The sequence below is a fragment of the Lynx rufus genome, unplaced genomic scaffold (assembly GCF_022079265.1).
Source record: "Lynx rufus isolate CCGP_SWC_20201006 ecotype Redwood Valley unplaced genomic scaffold, mLynRuf1.p SCAF_7, whole genome shotgun sequence".
In the NCBI taxonomy this organism is placed as follows: domain Eukaryota; kingdom Metazoa; phylum Chordata; class Mammalia; order Carnivora; family Felidae; genus Lynx; species Lynx rufus.
Genome location: NW_025814889.1, coordinates 25479565 through 25494153, shown reverse-complemented (window position 1 = coordinate 25494153; position 14589 = coordinate 25479565). Strand labels below are relative to the sequence as shown.

The 14589-nt window shown below is 38.0% G+C and overlaps 1 protein-coding gene across 1 annotated transcript in view; it reads left to right on the top strand.

Moving 5' to 3' along the window:
- The window catches only part of ODAD2 (outer dynein arm docking complex subunit 2), a 131002-nt gene extending 117181 nt beyond the window's left edge, over positions 1 to 13821 (top strand). The window contains exons 17-19 of the mRNA XM_047067293.1: positions 8944 to 9132; positions 10426 to 10647; positions 13504 to 13821. Coding sequence (XP_046923249.1) covers positions 8944 to 9132; positions 10426 to 10647; positions 13504 to 13821 — 729 coding nt within the window. The remainder of the gene's footprint in view (positions 1 to 8943; positions 9133 to 10425; positions 10648 to 13503) is intronic.
- The last annotated feature ends 768 nt before the right edge of the window (positions 13822 to 14589 follow it).

Sequence of the window (14589 nt, the reverse complement as noted above, 5' to 3'; positions counted from 1 at the left end):
TTCAAAGACATCATCAGTTAAGAATGTCATTTAATTAACTCTATAAGCCTCTGGATACACAATGGTTTCTCACAGTTTAGACCTCCTCATTAATAGAACACTGTATCTAAAGCAGAATCAACACAGGACATAGTAAAATGGCAAAATCACAGTTCTCTGTGGTGTTTAAGAAAATTATCTTAAATTAGGCTAGGAAAGTAGAAAAAATCAGAACCATTGAATTTATTCTCTTTATTTTTCTTGTGATTTAATTTGATAAAGCTACCTACAAAGTACAATGAATTTTCTATCTGAATCTACACTGTGAGGATGGAATCATTTATTTTACCTGAAATTAATTTACTTTTCCTTCAGTTCAGAATGAAAAAGTACTAACTGATATCCTAACTTTGATTTTTGAAGAACTACATTTGAAAGTGTAAAGCAGTTCTAAATCAGTAAATTTTTTTTTAAGCCGTAGGACTTAACTTCTAGAAACAGAACAAGGATCTTATTGTGATAGAGCCACACAAACAGTCTGTTCTCCTTATGTGTGTGTGTGTGTGTGTGTGTGTGTGTGTGTGTGTGTTGTATTTAGAATTTTAAAAGCATTTGATATATTGGATATACTTTTAGGACAAGATTTGCCTGTTCAGTTTTGGTTTCTCTGACATGCTGTTCGAATGTGAATATAGCATTTTTGGAATTTTTTATATGCAATGTGCTATTTTTAAATCTTTTTCAAATACTGTATTATGCATTGTATGGTGTCTGTATGGCACAAAACAGTGTTTTTATAGCCCTCCTGGTTACAAATTTTTGTTCTTAAGTCATGTTACGCTTGCCTTGTATGTGCTTTAAAGTTGCATTATGTATATCTCACCTCATCAGAAAACTGCCAGTTCTTTTTGCTGGAGGCAAGAGAAGGAATTTCATACCCATTAATTTAATTGCTCTTTGCCAAAACATCCAATTTTCTGTTTTATTCATTAATCTGTAAATAATGTCTTAATATTTTCCTATTAGTTGAATTTCAACCAGTAGTATTTTGTTACTTTATATTTTTTCATCCTATTTTGTGTATTTGACTTGATTTGGGTTCATTGAATTTGACACCTTTTCCTACTTATTCAACCATTCAAACTTTAATAGCAGTATGAAGGTGTTTCATATTCTCTTTCAGTTACTGTTTTTATTTGTCTTAGGAACTGTCATTGGCAAAGTAGCTTCATCTCTTTGGAATTGTTAACCCTCTAAATTGTGAAGATTCTTCTGACTGTTTATAAACTAGGTATAACCCGGTAAATATTAATTGTTGGGACTTGCAGGTCTAAAACACAGTGTATAGTGAAAAGACATGAAATGAGAAATCAGGAAACATACAGTTGATTTTTTGTTTTGTCACTGACTATTCATGAACCTTGAGCCTTCCTGTCTGTAAAATGAGGACATCATGCCTCCCACAGGCAGAGCTGTGAGGGTCAGAGGAGACATGCATGAGGAAGTCCTTTGTAAACTGCAAAAAGTTAGACTTTGTTATTGTTATGACTAATATTATTCTAATTGAGGGTTTTTGCATTAGAGATGAAAATTTGAATTGTGCATAACCAGTATCACACCAGTGGCAAAATTGGCAAAGACTAGTTTTTAAGATATGTGAGAAGGTGGAAAATGTGTTGAATTTGCCCAGTCGTTTAGCATTAGTGAGAAAGACAGTATTGGCAGAATAATTACTTTTTCCATCCTTAAATATACTGTCTCCCTTTCCATAGAAACTATGTGAGGCAAGATGTCATATGTTTAGAATCTTTAAACCTAAAAAGGAAAACAGAGAGAGATCAAGAGGGGGGGGTGGGTCCTTACCTTCCAAACAAACAAACTTTGGCAGGACCTGTAGGCTTGAGTCTTAACATTTCACTGTCCCACAGATTGTAAACATTATAAGACCTTGGTGAGCCATGCCCATGATCTCATTGAGACTTTGGCTCCCTCTATCTCATACCATGCACCTTAGGAAGTTCTTGGAACAGAAGCAGATGTGATCACTTTTGTTATTTCTGCCAGTATGGCCCCAATGCTGTGGCTGATAAAGCAGTGAGACAACCAGAAGTCACTAGATGATGAGGTCGAAGTGGTCTTATCCATTTATATTCCATTTTATGTAGTTACATTATTAATGCATAATGAATGCTTTTTGCTTTTTAGTGATTGTGACTGCAGCTAAGTATCTTAAAGTCATAGTCCCCTTATTATTTTTATTTTTTCACAATTCCACAAAGATTTATTGGAAGTCTACTGTGTGACAGACACCAGACCATATCCCAAGTGAGAGTCAGAGAATAAGACCAGGCAGCTCACAAATTAATGGGGAAAGGACCCATAAGAAACAACTGCAATAGAATGAAAAAAAATGGCTATAGATACCTTTGGTTTTAAATAGCCAAAGGAGAATTTAGGCCTGGTTGATTCAGCAGTTTGACAATGTCATCAAGGACCCCAGGCTATTTTCCTCTGTCTGCTCTGCCTTTCTCAGTGTGACCTGTGATTATTCCTTATTATACATAGAAGAACTTCCAGAAGATTCCTAGGAGACCTCATCTCAGAATGCACTGGCCATAATTGGGCCATATCTAGCCTACTCCTAAACAAATAATGGCAGAGGCAACGAGACTTCTGTGATAGGCTTAGGCCAATCAAGAGTTACATCTGGGGTATAGATGCATTTTCTCCAGGTGCTTCTGTGTGAGAGTTAGATACCCAAATAAAATCAAGCCTTGGGAAATACGGGAGAATGAGGGAATGGATTTTGGATAAAATCATCTATAGGAATGTAGAGGGGAGGAAACGAATTTACTGAGAAGGGGAGTTGGGGGACGGAGTGAATTTTATGGAGGAAATGTTATTTAAGCTGCTATTAAAAGGAGTCAGTTTTGAGGGCTGAGTAGGAGTTTCTAGTTTAGAAGGGCATCCAGGTAAAGAAAATAACATAGTCAAAGATGTAAAAGAACATGGCACCAGTATTCCTAGAGGCTGCAATATAGTTTATGCAAAAGGGTATACTGGGAAATAAGACCAGTGGGTGAGGTTTAGAGAGATAGGGAAAATACTTGAATGTCATGCTAATGATTTAAACCTCATCCTGAAGGAAATGAAGCCAATGGGGCATTTTAAGAAATCTGTCATCCTTTTGTCTATGTCTTTTTAGTGTTTTGGAGATCTGACAGTCAATGTCAAGTGGATTCCTCAGAAGGGCCTGTGTTAACACATTCCCTGGAGTCTTCCACGTTTATAACAGTTTTATATTTTTTTTAATGTTTATTTATTTTTGAGAGAGAGAGAGAGCACAAGTGGGGGAGGGGTAGAGAGAGAAGGAGACACAGAATCTGAGGCAGGCTCCAGGCTCTGAGCTGCCAGCACAGTGCCCGATGCGGGACTCGAATCCATGAACCACAGGATCATGACCTGAGCTGAAGTCGGACGCTTAACCAACTCAGCCACCCAGGTGCCCCAATAACAGTTTTATACTTGAAGGTCATTTTGGCCAGATATTAGGACGTTGATTCACATTTTCTCTTGAGTAGTTTACATATGTTATTCCTTTCCCTCTGCATAAAAACATTCCTATTAAAAGGCTAAGGATATCTTATTCTTTCCCTTAGAAGTGACTTGGTCTTTTGCCTAGATGACCAAATAATTTTTTTTATTAAAGTCCAGCAGTTGTACTAGAATATTTCTCTATGTTAGCACATTCTGGGCCAATTTTCCCAGGTACATAGGGTGACTCTCAGGTTTTATTTATTTCAGGAGAGAGTTTTCTTGAATCCTGGTTTTCAAAATTTGCTCCATTGTATTGCTTTGTTCCCTTCTTAGGGACTCACTATGCATATGTTATTTTCTCTGCCTAGTCTTTTCAATTTTTTGTTAGCTTTTTCCCTATCATTTTTTTAAGTTTATTCATTTATTTTGAGAGAGGCAGAGATGGTGTGAGTGGGAGAGGGGCAGAGAGAGAAGGAGAGGGAGAGAATCTCAAGTAGGTCTCACACTGGCAGCACAGAGCCCAAAGCAGGGCTCAAACTCACGAACCTGTGGGATCATGACCCGAGCTGAAACCAAGAGTTGGATGCTTAACCGACTGAGCCACCCAGGTGCCCCCCTCCCCCAACCTCTGTCACCTTGGACTCTCCACATACTCTATTTAAAAGTATTACCCATTATATTTATTCATTTTTATGTTCCTTCTGGTTTACTCTTCATTTTCAAAATGAATTCTGCTTTCATGTCCAATTCTTTGTAGATGGGTTTCACCTGCCCTTAACAATTGTTTTTTTTTTTTACTAATCACCCAATTTATAAGCTTTGATAATTCTAATTAACATTTCCTTTCATTGCTTCTGTAATGTTCTTTCAGCTCATTCCTTTTCTTCTAGTAATTCTATATGCAAATTGACCATAGTCTTTTTGTTTTGCTCATTTTTAAGTGCAGTGAGTTTTCGTGGTGTTTTGAGAGGGAGATGTGGACCAGGGTGGCACTTCTAATTTCATGGTCCTCAAGATCCCATTTCTGTTACTTTCCCAGTGATGGAGAGCAGACTCAGACTGCTTTGTTCCCCTCCTCTCTTTTTACCTGGACTCTATCATTCCTTCATCCCTCTGTCCCTGCCGTGCTCTATTTGTATGCAGCTCCCACCAGTTTCTCCTCAGTGCAGGCTTCAACCTAGAAGGAACCTTCAGTTTGTAGTATAACGAGTTCAAAGGATTCAGACCACAGAATGCTCCAGCACCATCAGACCTGGGGGCATTTTGGTCTTATTCATTAATCAGTGTGGGCTCCCTGGTTCTAGGGCCTTTACAAGTCCCACTTTCTGCAGATTTCTGGTTTCTTAGAACATGTGGGCTTTGTAATTTCAGTAGTTTGCCCCGATCTGCTTATATTTGGGGGTCTGTGACAATATCTTTTCATCTAGCATTTCTGTGCTTTTTGTTTTGCTGCCACTAGTGTCTCTGTTTTCTGAGAGAGACTCAAAAACTATGCCACCATCATCTTCCCAGAATTCCTTCAGTCTTTCTTGAGAAAGAAAAATCATTCTGTAGTTTCATAATTGACTAATATATTAGCTTATTGACACACATAACATCACTTAAAAAAGTGGAGTTTGGGGGCTGCACTTTGGAAGTTCCCTGCAATTCTAAGAGCCATTGTTTTCGCTTTTGAGTTTACTCATGCATCCAGACCAAGTACGTGATTAAGATTATGAATTTATTTCATTTGGACCAATGACTGCAGTATTGTAGAGTGGCTTCGGGGCCAGGCAGACATGGATTCAGATCCCACTCTGCCGTGTATCCTTCCTGTACTTTGCACATATTAATTCATTTCTCTAAGGTTTTCCTCACCTACAACATGGAAATAGCACTACAGCAACTACCACTACTAAGTGCTTCAAATGGCAACGTGGATTAATTTATGTGGGATATTTGACCAAAGGTTAATAAATTAGCTTTTACAGTCTTTTGATTTGATTGTGCCTTAGTGCACATAAGTGTAATGAGGTGACAGTGTAGAATTCAGTTGAAAGTATAATCATTTGTTTTATATAACAAGCTTTATCGTAGAATTTTAGGGAAAATGGCAAATATTTTGTAAGTAATTTTATTAACGCATCAGAATGTGAAAGTGTGTCCTGTATTTACATGTGGTATTGAGAACAAGGCCACTAATATTGTTTGCACGGTCCCCAGAGCAGGCAGGAGAGGCAGCGTGTTGTGGAAAAGATACTTTCCACTTACACTTGGGAAGAACCTGAGAGGGTCCTGCCTTCACCATTCCCTAGAAGTTTAGTTTGGTTCATTATGTCCTCAGAAAAAGCTTCCTTTTGTAGCTGTGAGTTTGCAAGTTCATTCAATGGGGTTTCTAGAAACTTGCCAGAAACTTTCACAAAAACTCGGCATACAACAATAAACAAAGGCAAATAAATTTAAGTCACTCCTGCAGAGAGTAGTAAATGCTATAACATGGAAGAACCAGGTGTTATAGTAAGAGAAACTTAATCCAGACTCACAGTTCAGGAAAGCCTCCCTAAAGAGAACATTACCTTAGTTGATAGCCAAGGCTATGTGGAAAGTCCCAAGCTAGTGGGGAAATAGACAAAAAAGCCATGGGCAAAGATACAGAGACATGCAAGTGGCATGTTTGAGGACATGAACTTGAAAGACTGATGTTCCTAATATTGGCTGAAGTTCAGACTCACAAGAGAGATTAAAAAAAAAAATTCATAGGCCCCATCCCAGACTTAATGAGCCACATTCTCAGAGAGTGAGTGTCAGAATTCTGATTATTAACTCCTGGGCCAGGGGATGCGGGTGGGGGGTTGGGGTGGGACTGGCTTAGGGCTCATGTGTAGGGGGTTGGAAGAGGGGATCAAGGCAGAGAGGTGAGGCAGGAAAGCCAGGGGCACACACACCATGAAAAGCTTGTAAACCACATGTGGAGTTTGTTTTTTATCCCAAGGGCAAGAAGAATTGCCTAAGGGCAATGAAAGAATTGGGGAGATAGGGGAAGGAGATGTTCAGATTTATGATTGTAAAGTTCATTAAGATTACTAGAACACAGCCCCTTGAGGGACACAGTCTAGTTTATGGTGTTCAACATCTTTGAAACCTCAGTCTTTAAAATCTAAAATGGAAATAATATCTGTTCTGTATGGTTATTGTGTGGTTTAACTGAGATAATGTATGCAAAGTGCCTGATACATGATTGGCACTTAGAAGGTATTAATTTCTCTTTGGAAACTCCTTCTTGATTTTATCTCCCCAACTCCATAGAACCCCGCCCCCCCCGCCCCAGCCACACACACACAACTCCAGTACAGCTCTTTCTGCCCATGGTTCCTGTCCCCATGCTTTAATAAAATCACCTTCTGCACCAAGAAAAAAAAAGGTATTAAGTTCTTGAGAAAGCCCCAGAGCCAAATAATTGGACATCACACATCCACCACCATACATTAGGGAGGTGAGGATTTCTGGGCAACCATCTGTTTTCAGGTTCCTCTGACAAATTCTTTTCCCACCCACACTTGCAGCACTGACACAGAGAACCCACTTCTCCCTCACTCACCATCTCTCACATGCATTATTTCAGTTACGGTCTCCATACTGACAACTTCCAAGTCTATGACACAAGCCTGGTTTTCTTTCCTGAGCTCCAAAGGCATGTATGCAACTGACTTCTGGATGTCTCAGCTTAAATGTCTGTAGGCATTTCATTCAAATTAGGCCTCCTAATATCAAATACCATCCTTTCTCACCATAAGAACAGAAAACAACACCCTGCCTTTCCAACATGAGAACCATGAGGTCAAACCAGAAACATGGGCATCACCATCAGATCACTGGTCCTCATCGTCTCCAGTTGGTGCTCACCAACCCACACCCCTTTCTCCAGGTCCAGACCATAACCTGCATCCAAACTGCCACCACCTCTTAAGTGACCTTAATGAAATAGCCTCTGAGTCCCCAGCACATTCTTTGCCCCAACCTCAACTCTGCAATCCTGAGAGAGCTATTGTGATACAAAATTGATAAAATGCCCTTCCCCACCCTTCCCCCTCAAGACACACACTTAAACCTTTTCAGTGGCTTTCTCATGCCCTTAAAATGATCTCTATACTCTCTGCCAAGGCTAACAGTAAAGAGCCTTCAAGATCTCAGGAAGTATCATTTTCTCCCATTCTCCCTTCATACTTATTCTCTAGCTACACTACACTGAAGAAGAAAAAAAAAAAAAAAGGTGCCTCCTCTCTCATTCTCAGGTCTGTTTCATGATTATTCCTCCATCCTGAATCCCCTCCATCCTGGATAACTCCTTATCTTTTAGACTTTAGTTTACCAACATTCTCTTGGGGCGGGGTACGTCCTTGAATGCCTCCCTTGTTGCGTGTCATTGTAGTATCTTTACCTCTTTCCTGTTAGTGCTGTTCATTACACTTATCTCCTAATGCCACTCTTCCCCACTGGATGGCAAGCAACATGATGGCAAAAGAGCATGCACAGTCAATCTACATTCTTCACAAAGTCTGTTTGGGAATTTTCACCCTCTTGCTAAAATTTTTGTAATCCTGAAATCAATACTCACAGCACTTCCATGGTCATTCTTGGACGTGCACGGCGAGGTGAAAATTTTGAGTTGCCCAAAATGCACGTTCTCAGCTGAGGTTGAACAAGATGACTCTCTGCCTTTTTGTTGTTAGCTCCCATACTGTTAACAAGCATCAATTTTATTGTCTACTTAGTGCCATATTTTTCACATCGTTGTGGGTTTTGTTGGTGATTTCACTATTTAACATGGCCCCTGTGTGTGGCACCGAGTGCTCTCTAGTGTTCCTAAACCCAAGAAGGCTGTGCCTTTCAGAGAAAATTCATGTGTTAGATAAGCTTCCTTCAGGCATGACTTATAGTGTGGTGGTGTCCATGAGTTCAGCCATGGACTCACCATGAGTTCAGGTGTCCATGAGTTGATGAATTAACAATATATGAAATAAGATAGCCTAAGTGGAAAAACCCATAAAACAAGGTTATCTATTGATCAGTGATGTATTGATCTGTTAACCTAACACTGCATTCCCCCTAGAAACAATGGTTCAGTATTTACTAACTCAATTTTTGTGATGACTTCATAAAGCATAACTACTGCAAATAAGAATAAGCTGTATTTTACTAACTTCTGTATTCCCAGTAGTTAGCATGGTAACTCTCACATAATAGTTATTCAATAAATATTTGTTGAAGTTGAATCGTGTGGTTATGTACATATGCAAACATACATAGAAATTATGTATAATAAATAAATTGAATTTTTTATGCCAAAGGTGTACTTAATAGCCTTATCCTTACTTTCTGCTTTTTTAAAAAAAATGCTAATCAAAAGATTATTTTTGATAACATCTTTTGTTTTTAATTGTTCTCTAGGATGCTGGAGAAATGGTCCGTTCCTTTGTTGGTGGTTTGGAACTTGTCGTCAATTTACTGAAATCAGATAATAAAGAAGTTTTGGCAAGTGTATGTGCTGCTATTACAAATATAGCAAAAGATCAAGAAAATTTGGCTGTTATTACAGATCGTGGAGTTGTCCCTTTATTGTCCAAACTAGCAAATACAGTAAGTAACACATCCTTTTATTTTAAATGTATATGGTCTTAAGATATCATGGAGTAGTGGTAGAAACCATAAACTTAGGGTCCGGAGACCTGGATTCAAGCTTAATATCCATCACCTATGAGGTATGAGATTTTGGTCAACTAATTTAATGTCTCCGAGACTGATCAATGTGAAAGTGTGTTCTAACTGTACAATTTAATATGCAAGATCCTTGTAAAATATAGGCTGTTTTTTATTTGTCACTGGCAAGTAAAGTAGTGCCAAATATAAGTGTTATTATAGAAGTGTTAACTATCATTTTCCATCACCGCCATCATTATCATTCATTATCCTTAAGATGATTGTTCATGCCAACATTACAAGTTAAATGCTCTTCCCCAGGCTTAGCAAGCTTGGATTGATGGCATTCTTGAACTAGAAGACTTTGGCAACCACTGTATTATTTATTCAGAGCTGTGCCAGATAGAATAAGCAGCCTTGAGAGATAATGACTTCACCACGATCAGAGGTATTTGAGCATAGCTTGGGCTACCTCTTGGCAGGAAAGTCGTAGAGCAGAAATTCAATCACTGGAAGGATGCTTGGTTTAGAAGACTTTTTAGTCTAATTCTGAGTTCCTAAGAATAACTGCCAGATTCAGTTAAGGACACCAAGTTGTTGCCTCAATCAAGAGAATAGTACAATTATTAAGCAGAAAACTGTATCCTATTTGGTTATATTATACCTATTGCAGTTAATTACATACAAAAAAAAGGATATAGTGTGTATAAAGGATATAGAAAGGAAAATGGCGGACTCAAACATATCATTGTTTGCTGCACTGTCTTTTCCCTCTAGGAAACCAAGGTATATTACTGATGTAGAAGTATTCCTAGGGTGAAAGTATAGGGTGAATCTACCTATGCCAGTTAAATGAAATGCTCCCTTAAGAATGTCCAGTATTCTTTAACTACTTCTCTTTTTTTATTAAAGCACTTGCTCAAAAGGAAATCAAACCTTGAGCAAATAACAAATGCCAGGCACTTGATTGCTTTTGAGTGTATTAACTATGTTCAGTAGTCAATTAAAAAAAGTTAAACATTTTTTAAAGTCATAAGAAGAAAATTCAGGATTGAACGTTGGTCCATCGGGGCCACCAAAATACTAATTTCTTTCAAGACACCACCTGAATAGCCACTTAGCCCTTCTCCCTTGACTCACTGGCATTTTATTGGATAATAAACAGGTAGCACAGAAACATGACCTCACGGGTTCTTTGCAATGCGTGTACCACAATTCATTTCCTTTGTGCAGAATAATGATAAACTGAGGCGTCATCTAGCAGAAGCTATTTCACATTGCTGTATGTGGGGCAGAAATAGAGTGGCCTTTGGCGAGTACAAAGCAGTGGCTCCATTAGTGCATTACCTGAAATCAGATGACCTCAATGTGCATCGAGCAACAGCTCAAGCCTTGTACCAACTCTCAGAAGATGCCGACAACTGTGTCACCATCCATGAGAATGGCGCAGTAAAGGTACAGTTGATTGACTTTGTGGTTTAGTCCAATGCAGGTGTACAGAGGCTGGAAAGAAACTTATGTAACAATAGGGTTTAATTGATGGGGGATATTTGGACACACAAAACTGCCCATGTGTTGGATCATGGCTGCAGCTGAACCATGTGTTAGTATGGTTTATGCTGCAGGAAAGTTAGAGATCGAATTTTTCTAAATCAAAGATTATAAAACATCTCAGTTTAGTAATTGCTCTATAATTTGAATTTGATTAAGGAAATGCATAGCACATTAATAATTAGTGGCACTCATAATTCCACTTAATATATTATTTACTTAGCACTTAAATAAAATACTGGCATGAACTCAATAGCAAAGGAGCTGACTGAAACAACTAGACTATAGTTTGACGGTCTTAACTGTGACAGCAAAGGACCATTTCAAAGACAGATTTTTTCAAAAAAAAAATCTGTGCATCAAATTTTCTTTGCCTATAATCAATCAATACACAGGTAGGAGAGCTTCTGCACATAGACTTTATATATCCATGCATTCTGTTATTGAACAGGACTTGCACAACCTAACATGCCATCAGTAGAGTCTTTAAAAACAATGAAACTATAAACATTAAGTACCCTGGTACATATGCTTAGACAATTGCCAGTTCGTTTAAGAAGAGAATTTCTAGGCTACTCAAAGTCTTAAAATTCAATAAGGTTTACAGTTTAATTGACATAAATGCCAGCTGCACATGCAATTCTGAGTTACTTCCTCTTAACGCAAGAGATAATCCAAAATCACTTAGGAATTGTATTCTGCTACGTAAAGTAATGAAACTGTGTTCACCAACCCACACAGCTTACATGTATTAGAAAAAGAAGGCAATAAAAATAATTAGGGGGAAGGGACAGGAAAGAGAGAAGCAAAGAAAGAAAATAGGGTTTGTTCTGCTCTAAAACCCTTTCCTGTGTCATCTTAAGGTATCTCAAGGGCCTGTCCATCTCACCTATTTGCATTCCTAACTACCAGCTATTTCTACTGGAGAAAAGAACGGGACGTTGTTTTTTTGTAAGTTACTTGTCACCATATAGCGGTAGGCCAAATCGTGAGCTCTCCCTCTTGGGACCGTGGGGGCAGCATATGGACCTGTGTCTCCCTTCTCTGGTTTTCTTTAAGGAGGAAAAAAATGTGGATGTGGCAAGTGGGTGTTGGTAGAATAAATGGGGTTTGGTGCTTGGCTATGGGGAATAAAGGAAAGGGTTGAGTCAAAAATGACTCCAGGTTTTAGGCTAGGTGAAGAGGAAGATTCTATTAGCCAAGATCATGCAAGAAAATATTTGGCACATTTAGGTGGTTACAGTACCTGAGGTGAATATGTCACAATGTGTAACTGCTCACATTTCTGACTCCAAATGCATATACACTTTATCCACTATTTTGGCAAATCCCTGGTTGTTTTCATTCATAACTGCTGTACCTTTCTAGTCAAAAGCATATAGTGTTATTTCCCAGTCCTACATACATTCCTGCCGTAGCTGCCTATGAGTGATGCTGACAGGCTCTTTGACAATTACCAGAGTCATCCTGTCACCCAGTTCATAAGTTATTTATCCTAGAGTTAGTTCCTTCATCATACAATTTCCTTAACAGCAGCAGCTGATGTTATACAAGCTATGTGTCTCATGCCAACTGATGTTTATTCCATAATAACAGTTAACAGACTTGAGGGTCTGGAATAGATTGGTATCAGCTTCTACTGTGTTCAATTTAAATGGTCAGTTTGAATTTCAGGTCTAGAGCAGCGCTGTTCAATGGAAATGTAATGCAAGCCACATATGTAATACTAAATTTTCTAGGAGCTAGAATTTCAGAAAAGATAAAAAGAAACAAATGAAATTACTGTTAGTAATATATTTTATTTAACCCAATATATCCAAAATATTCTTCAACATTTAATCAATATTATTTTTTTCTTGTATTTGTGTTTTATACTTATGATACATCTCAAGGGGGACTGGCCACATTTCAAGGTCTCACTAGTGACTAGTGGCTTTCTTATTGGACAGTGCAAGTCTAGAGGCAGGAGAGAAGGGAAGATCGGGATTATCAGTGAGAGGTAATTAAGTCGCAAGTGAGGGTGAGTAAGTTGTTTTTGGCAGAGAGTTTAGAGAAGCTGGGGAAATGTCTACATTTGCATTCACAGAGCATACAGGTAGGAAGAAGAGCTGTTAAGATAACTTCAAGAAGTTAACAGGTTGTCTAGGAGTTCTAGAAGCCAGAGGAAGAGGGAGTTTCCAAAGGGTTTGTGTTTAAATACTGTTAAGCGGTCAACAAGGATTTCCTGACTCAATTATGTTGAAAAATAATCCTGGAGTTAGAGCCTTTCCAGGTAAGACTCTTCTATACACCCTGAGAAATCTCCTGTTCTGGTAAATGCAGCATGAGAGGAATAATATAATATAATATAATTTTAATATTATATTATATTATATTATATATATTATATAATAATAATATAATCCTTATCCTCTTTATGATTTTACACAAACCTTCTCAAAAGCATCAGCCCACGGTCTTGCATCGTTACAAAGCCTTGTGAACATGGATGCAGATCTGTTGGCAATTCTGCTGAAAGTGTGAGAAGTCTAAGGGATGTACCAAGGTTATTTGCTAATTATAACAAAACCATAACACAGGAAAGTCATACAAGGAGGGAAAGAAGTTGCAGGAAAAACTTCTGAGCAAGATGAGCAAAACTTCACTGAGCAAGATGAGCAGAAAAAGTGATCAGATAGAAAGATGATGAGCACCTATAAAAGGCATTAAGCTCCCTTCCCCATTATAATGTTGGATTTGTTTTGCAAATATCTATACCAGGCAGGTGAAAGCTACATTATGACCTGTAACTTTCTGGAAGGCAGGAAATTGAAGAGATTGCAAAAAATACAACCAGAAGTGGGTCCAACAGAGAGAGGGAGGAGCAGTTCAAGTTGGGTGGAAGGAAAAGGTTGTCTTGGCAGCCTCCTAGACTCAGCACATGAAGTGGCACTGCAGAGAGTGTGGAAGATGAACCTTGAAGCCTGGCACAGGAAAAGAAAAATATCACTAACACTTTTGAGTCAGGTAAAGGGACTTCAGAGGCTAAGATCACCCAGTAATTCTCACAGTAATGCAGTCCACATACTTAATGTTTGATTGAACTGTAATATTTTCTGTTAATTAAAACTCTTTATGCAACTTTGTGGTCTTATGTACTTTCCTCACACTCCAGATACTCCCTGGAGTGCTGGGGATAGTCTTTTGGTGATATGCTATTAAATTACTTAGTTAGCACTAGTACGTATGAGTGACTATGTGATGATACCAAATATGGAGTTATATATAGACTTGCTTCTGATTGGCTTTTTCCTGTTATTTGCATTTATCCTTTAAAGTGAGAAAGAAATGTAAAAATTACTTAAGGATTTCAGCAAGTTAGATTTTTAACTCTAATATTTTATATATATATGTATGTATATGTATATATGTATATATATATATACACACACATATGTATATACATATGTACATATATATATATCTCAAATGTTTTCCCTATTTCATTTTTATTTAACTTAAAACATGTGATAGCTTTATAAATGACACATACATGCACATGTTTAGAAGGTCAATTTGAAAAATTTTAATGTATATATGAATACCCAGAAGCCATTATTAGATCAAGATAATGACTTCCCCCCAAAGTTGATGTTGATGAAGTTCTATTTATCTTTTTCTTTTTTAAATGGGGTTATGTCCAAGAAATATTTGCCTAATACACAATCACAAGGATTTTCCATGTTTTAGTATGGAAGTTTTATAACTTTTTGGTTCTGCATTTAAGTCTGTGAATGATTTTGCGTCAATTTTTGTTTATGATCCTAGGGGGCATCTGAGCATCATTTGTTGAAATATACCCTTTCC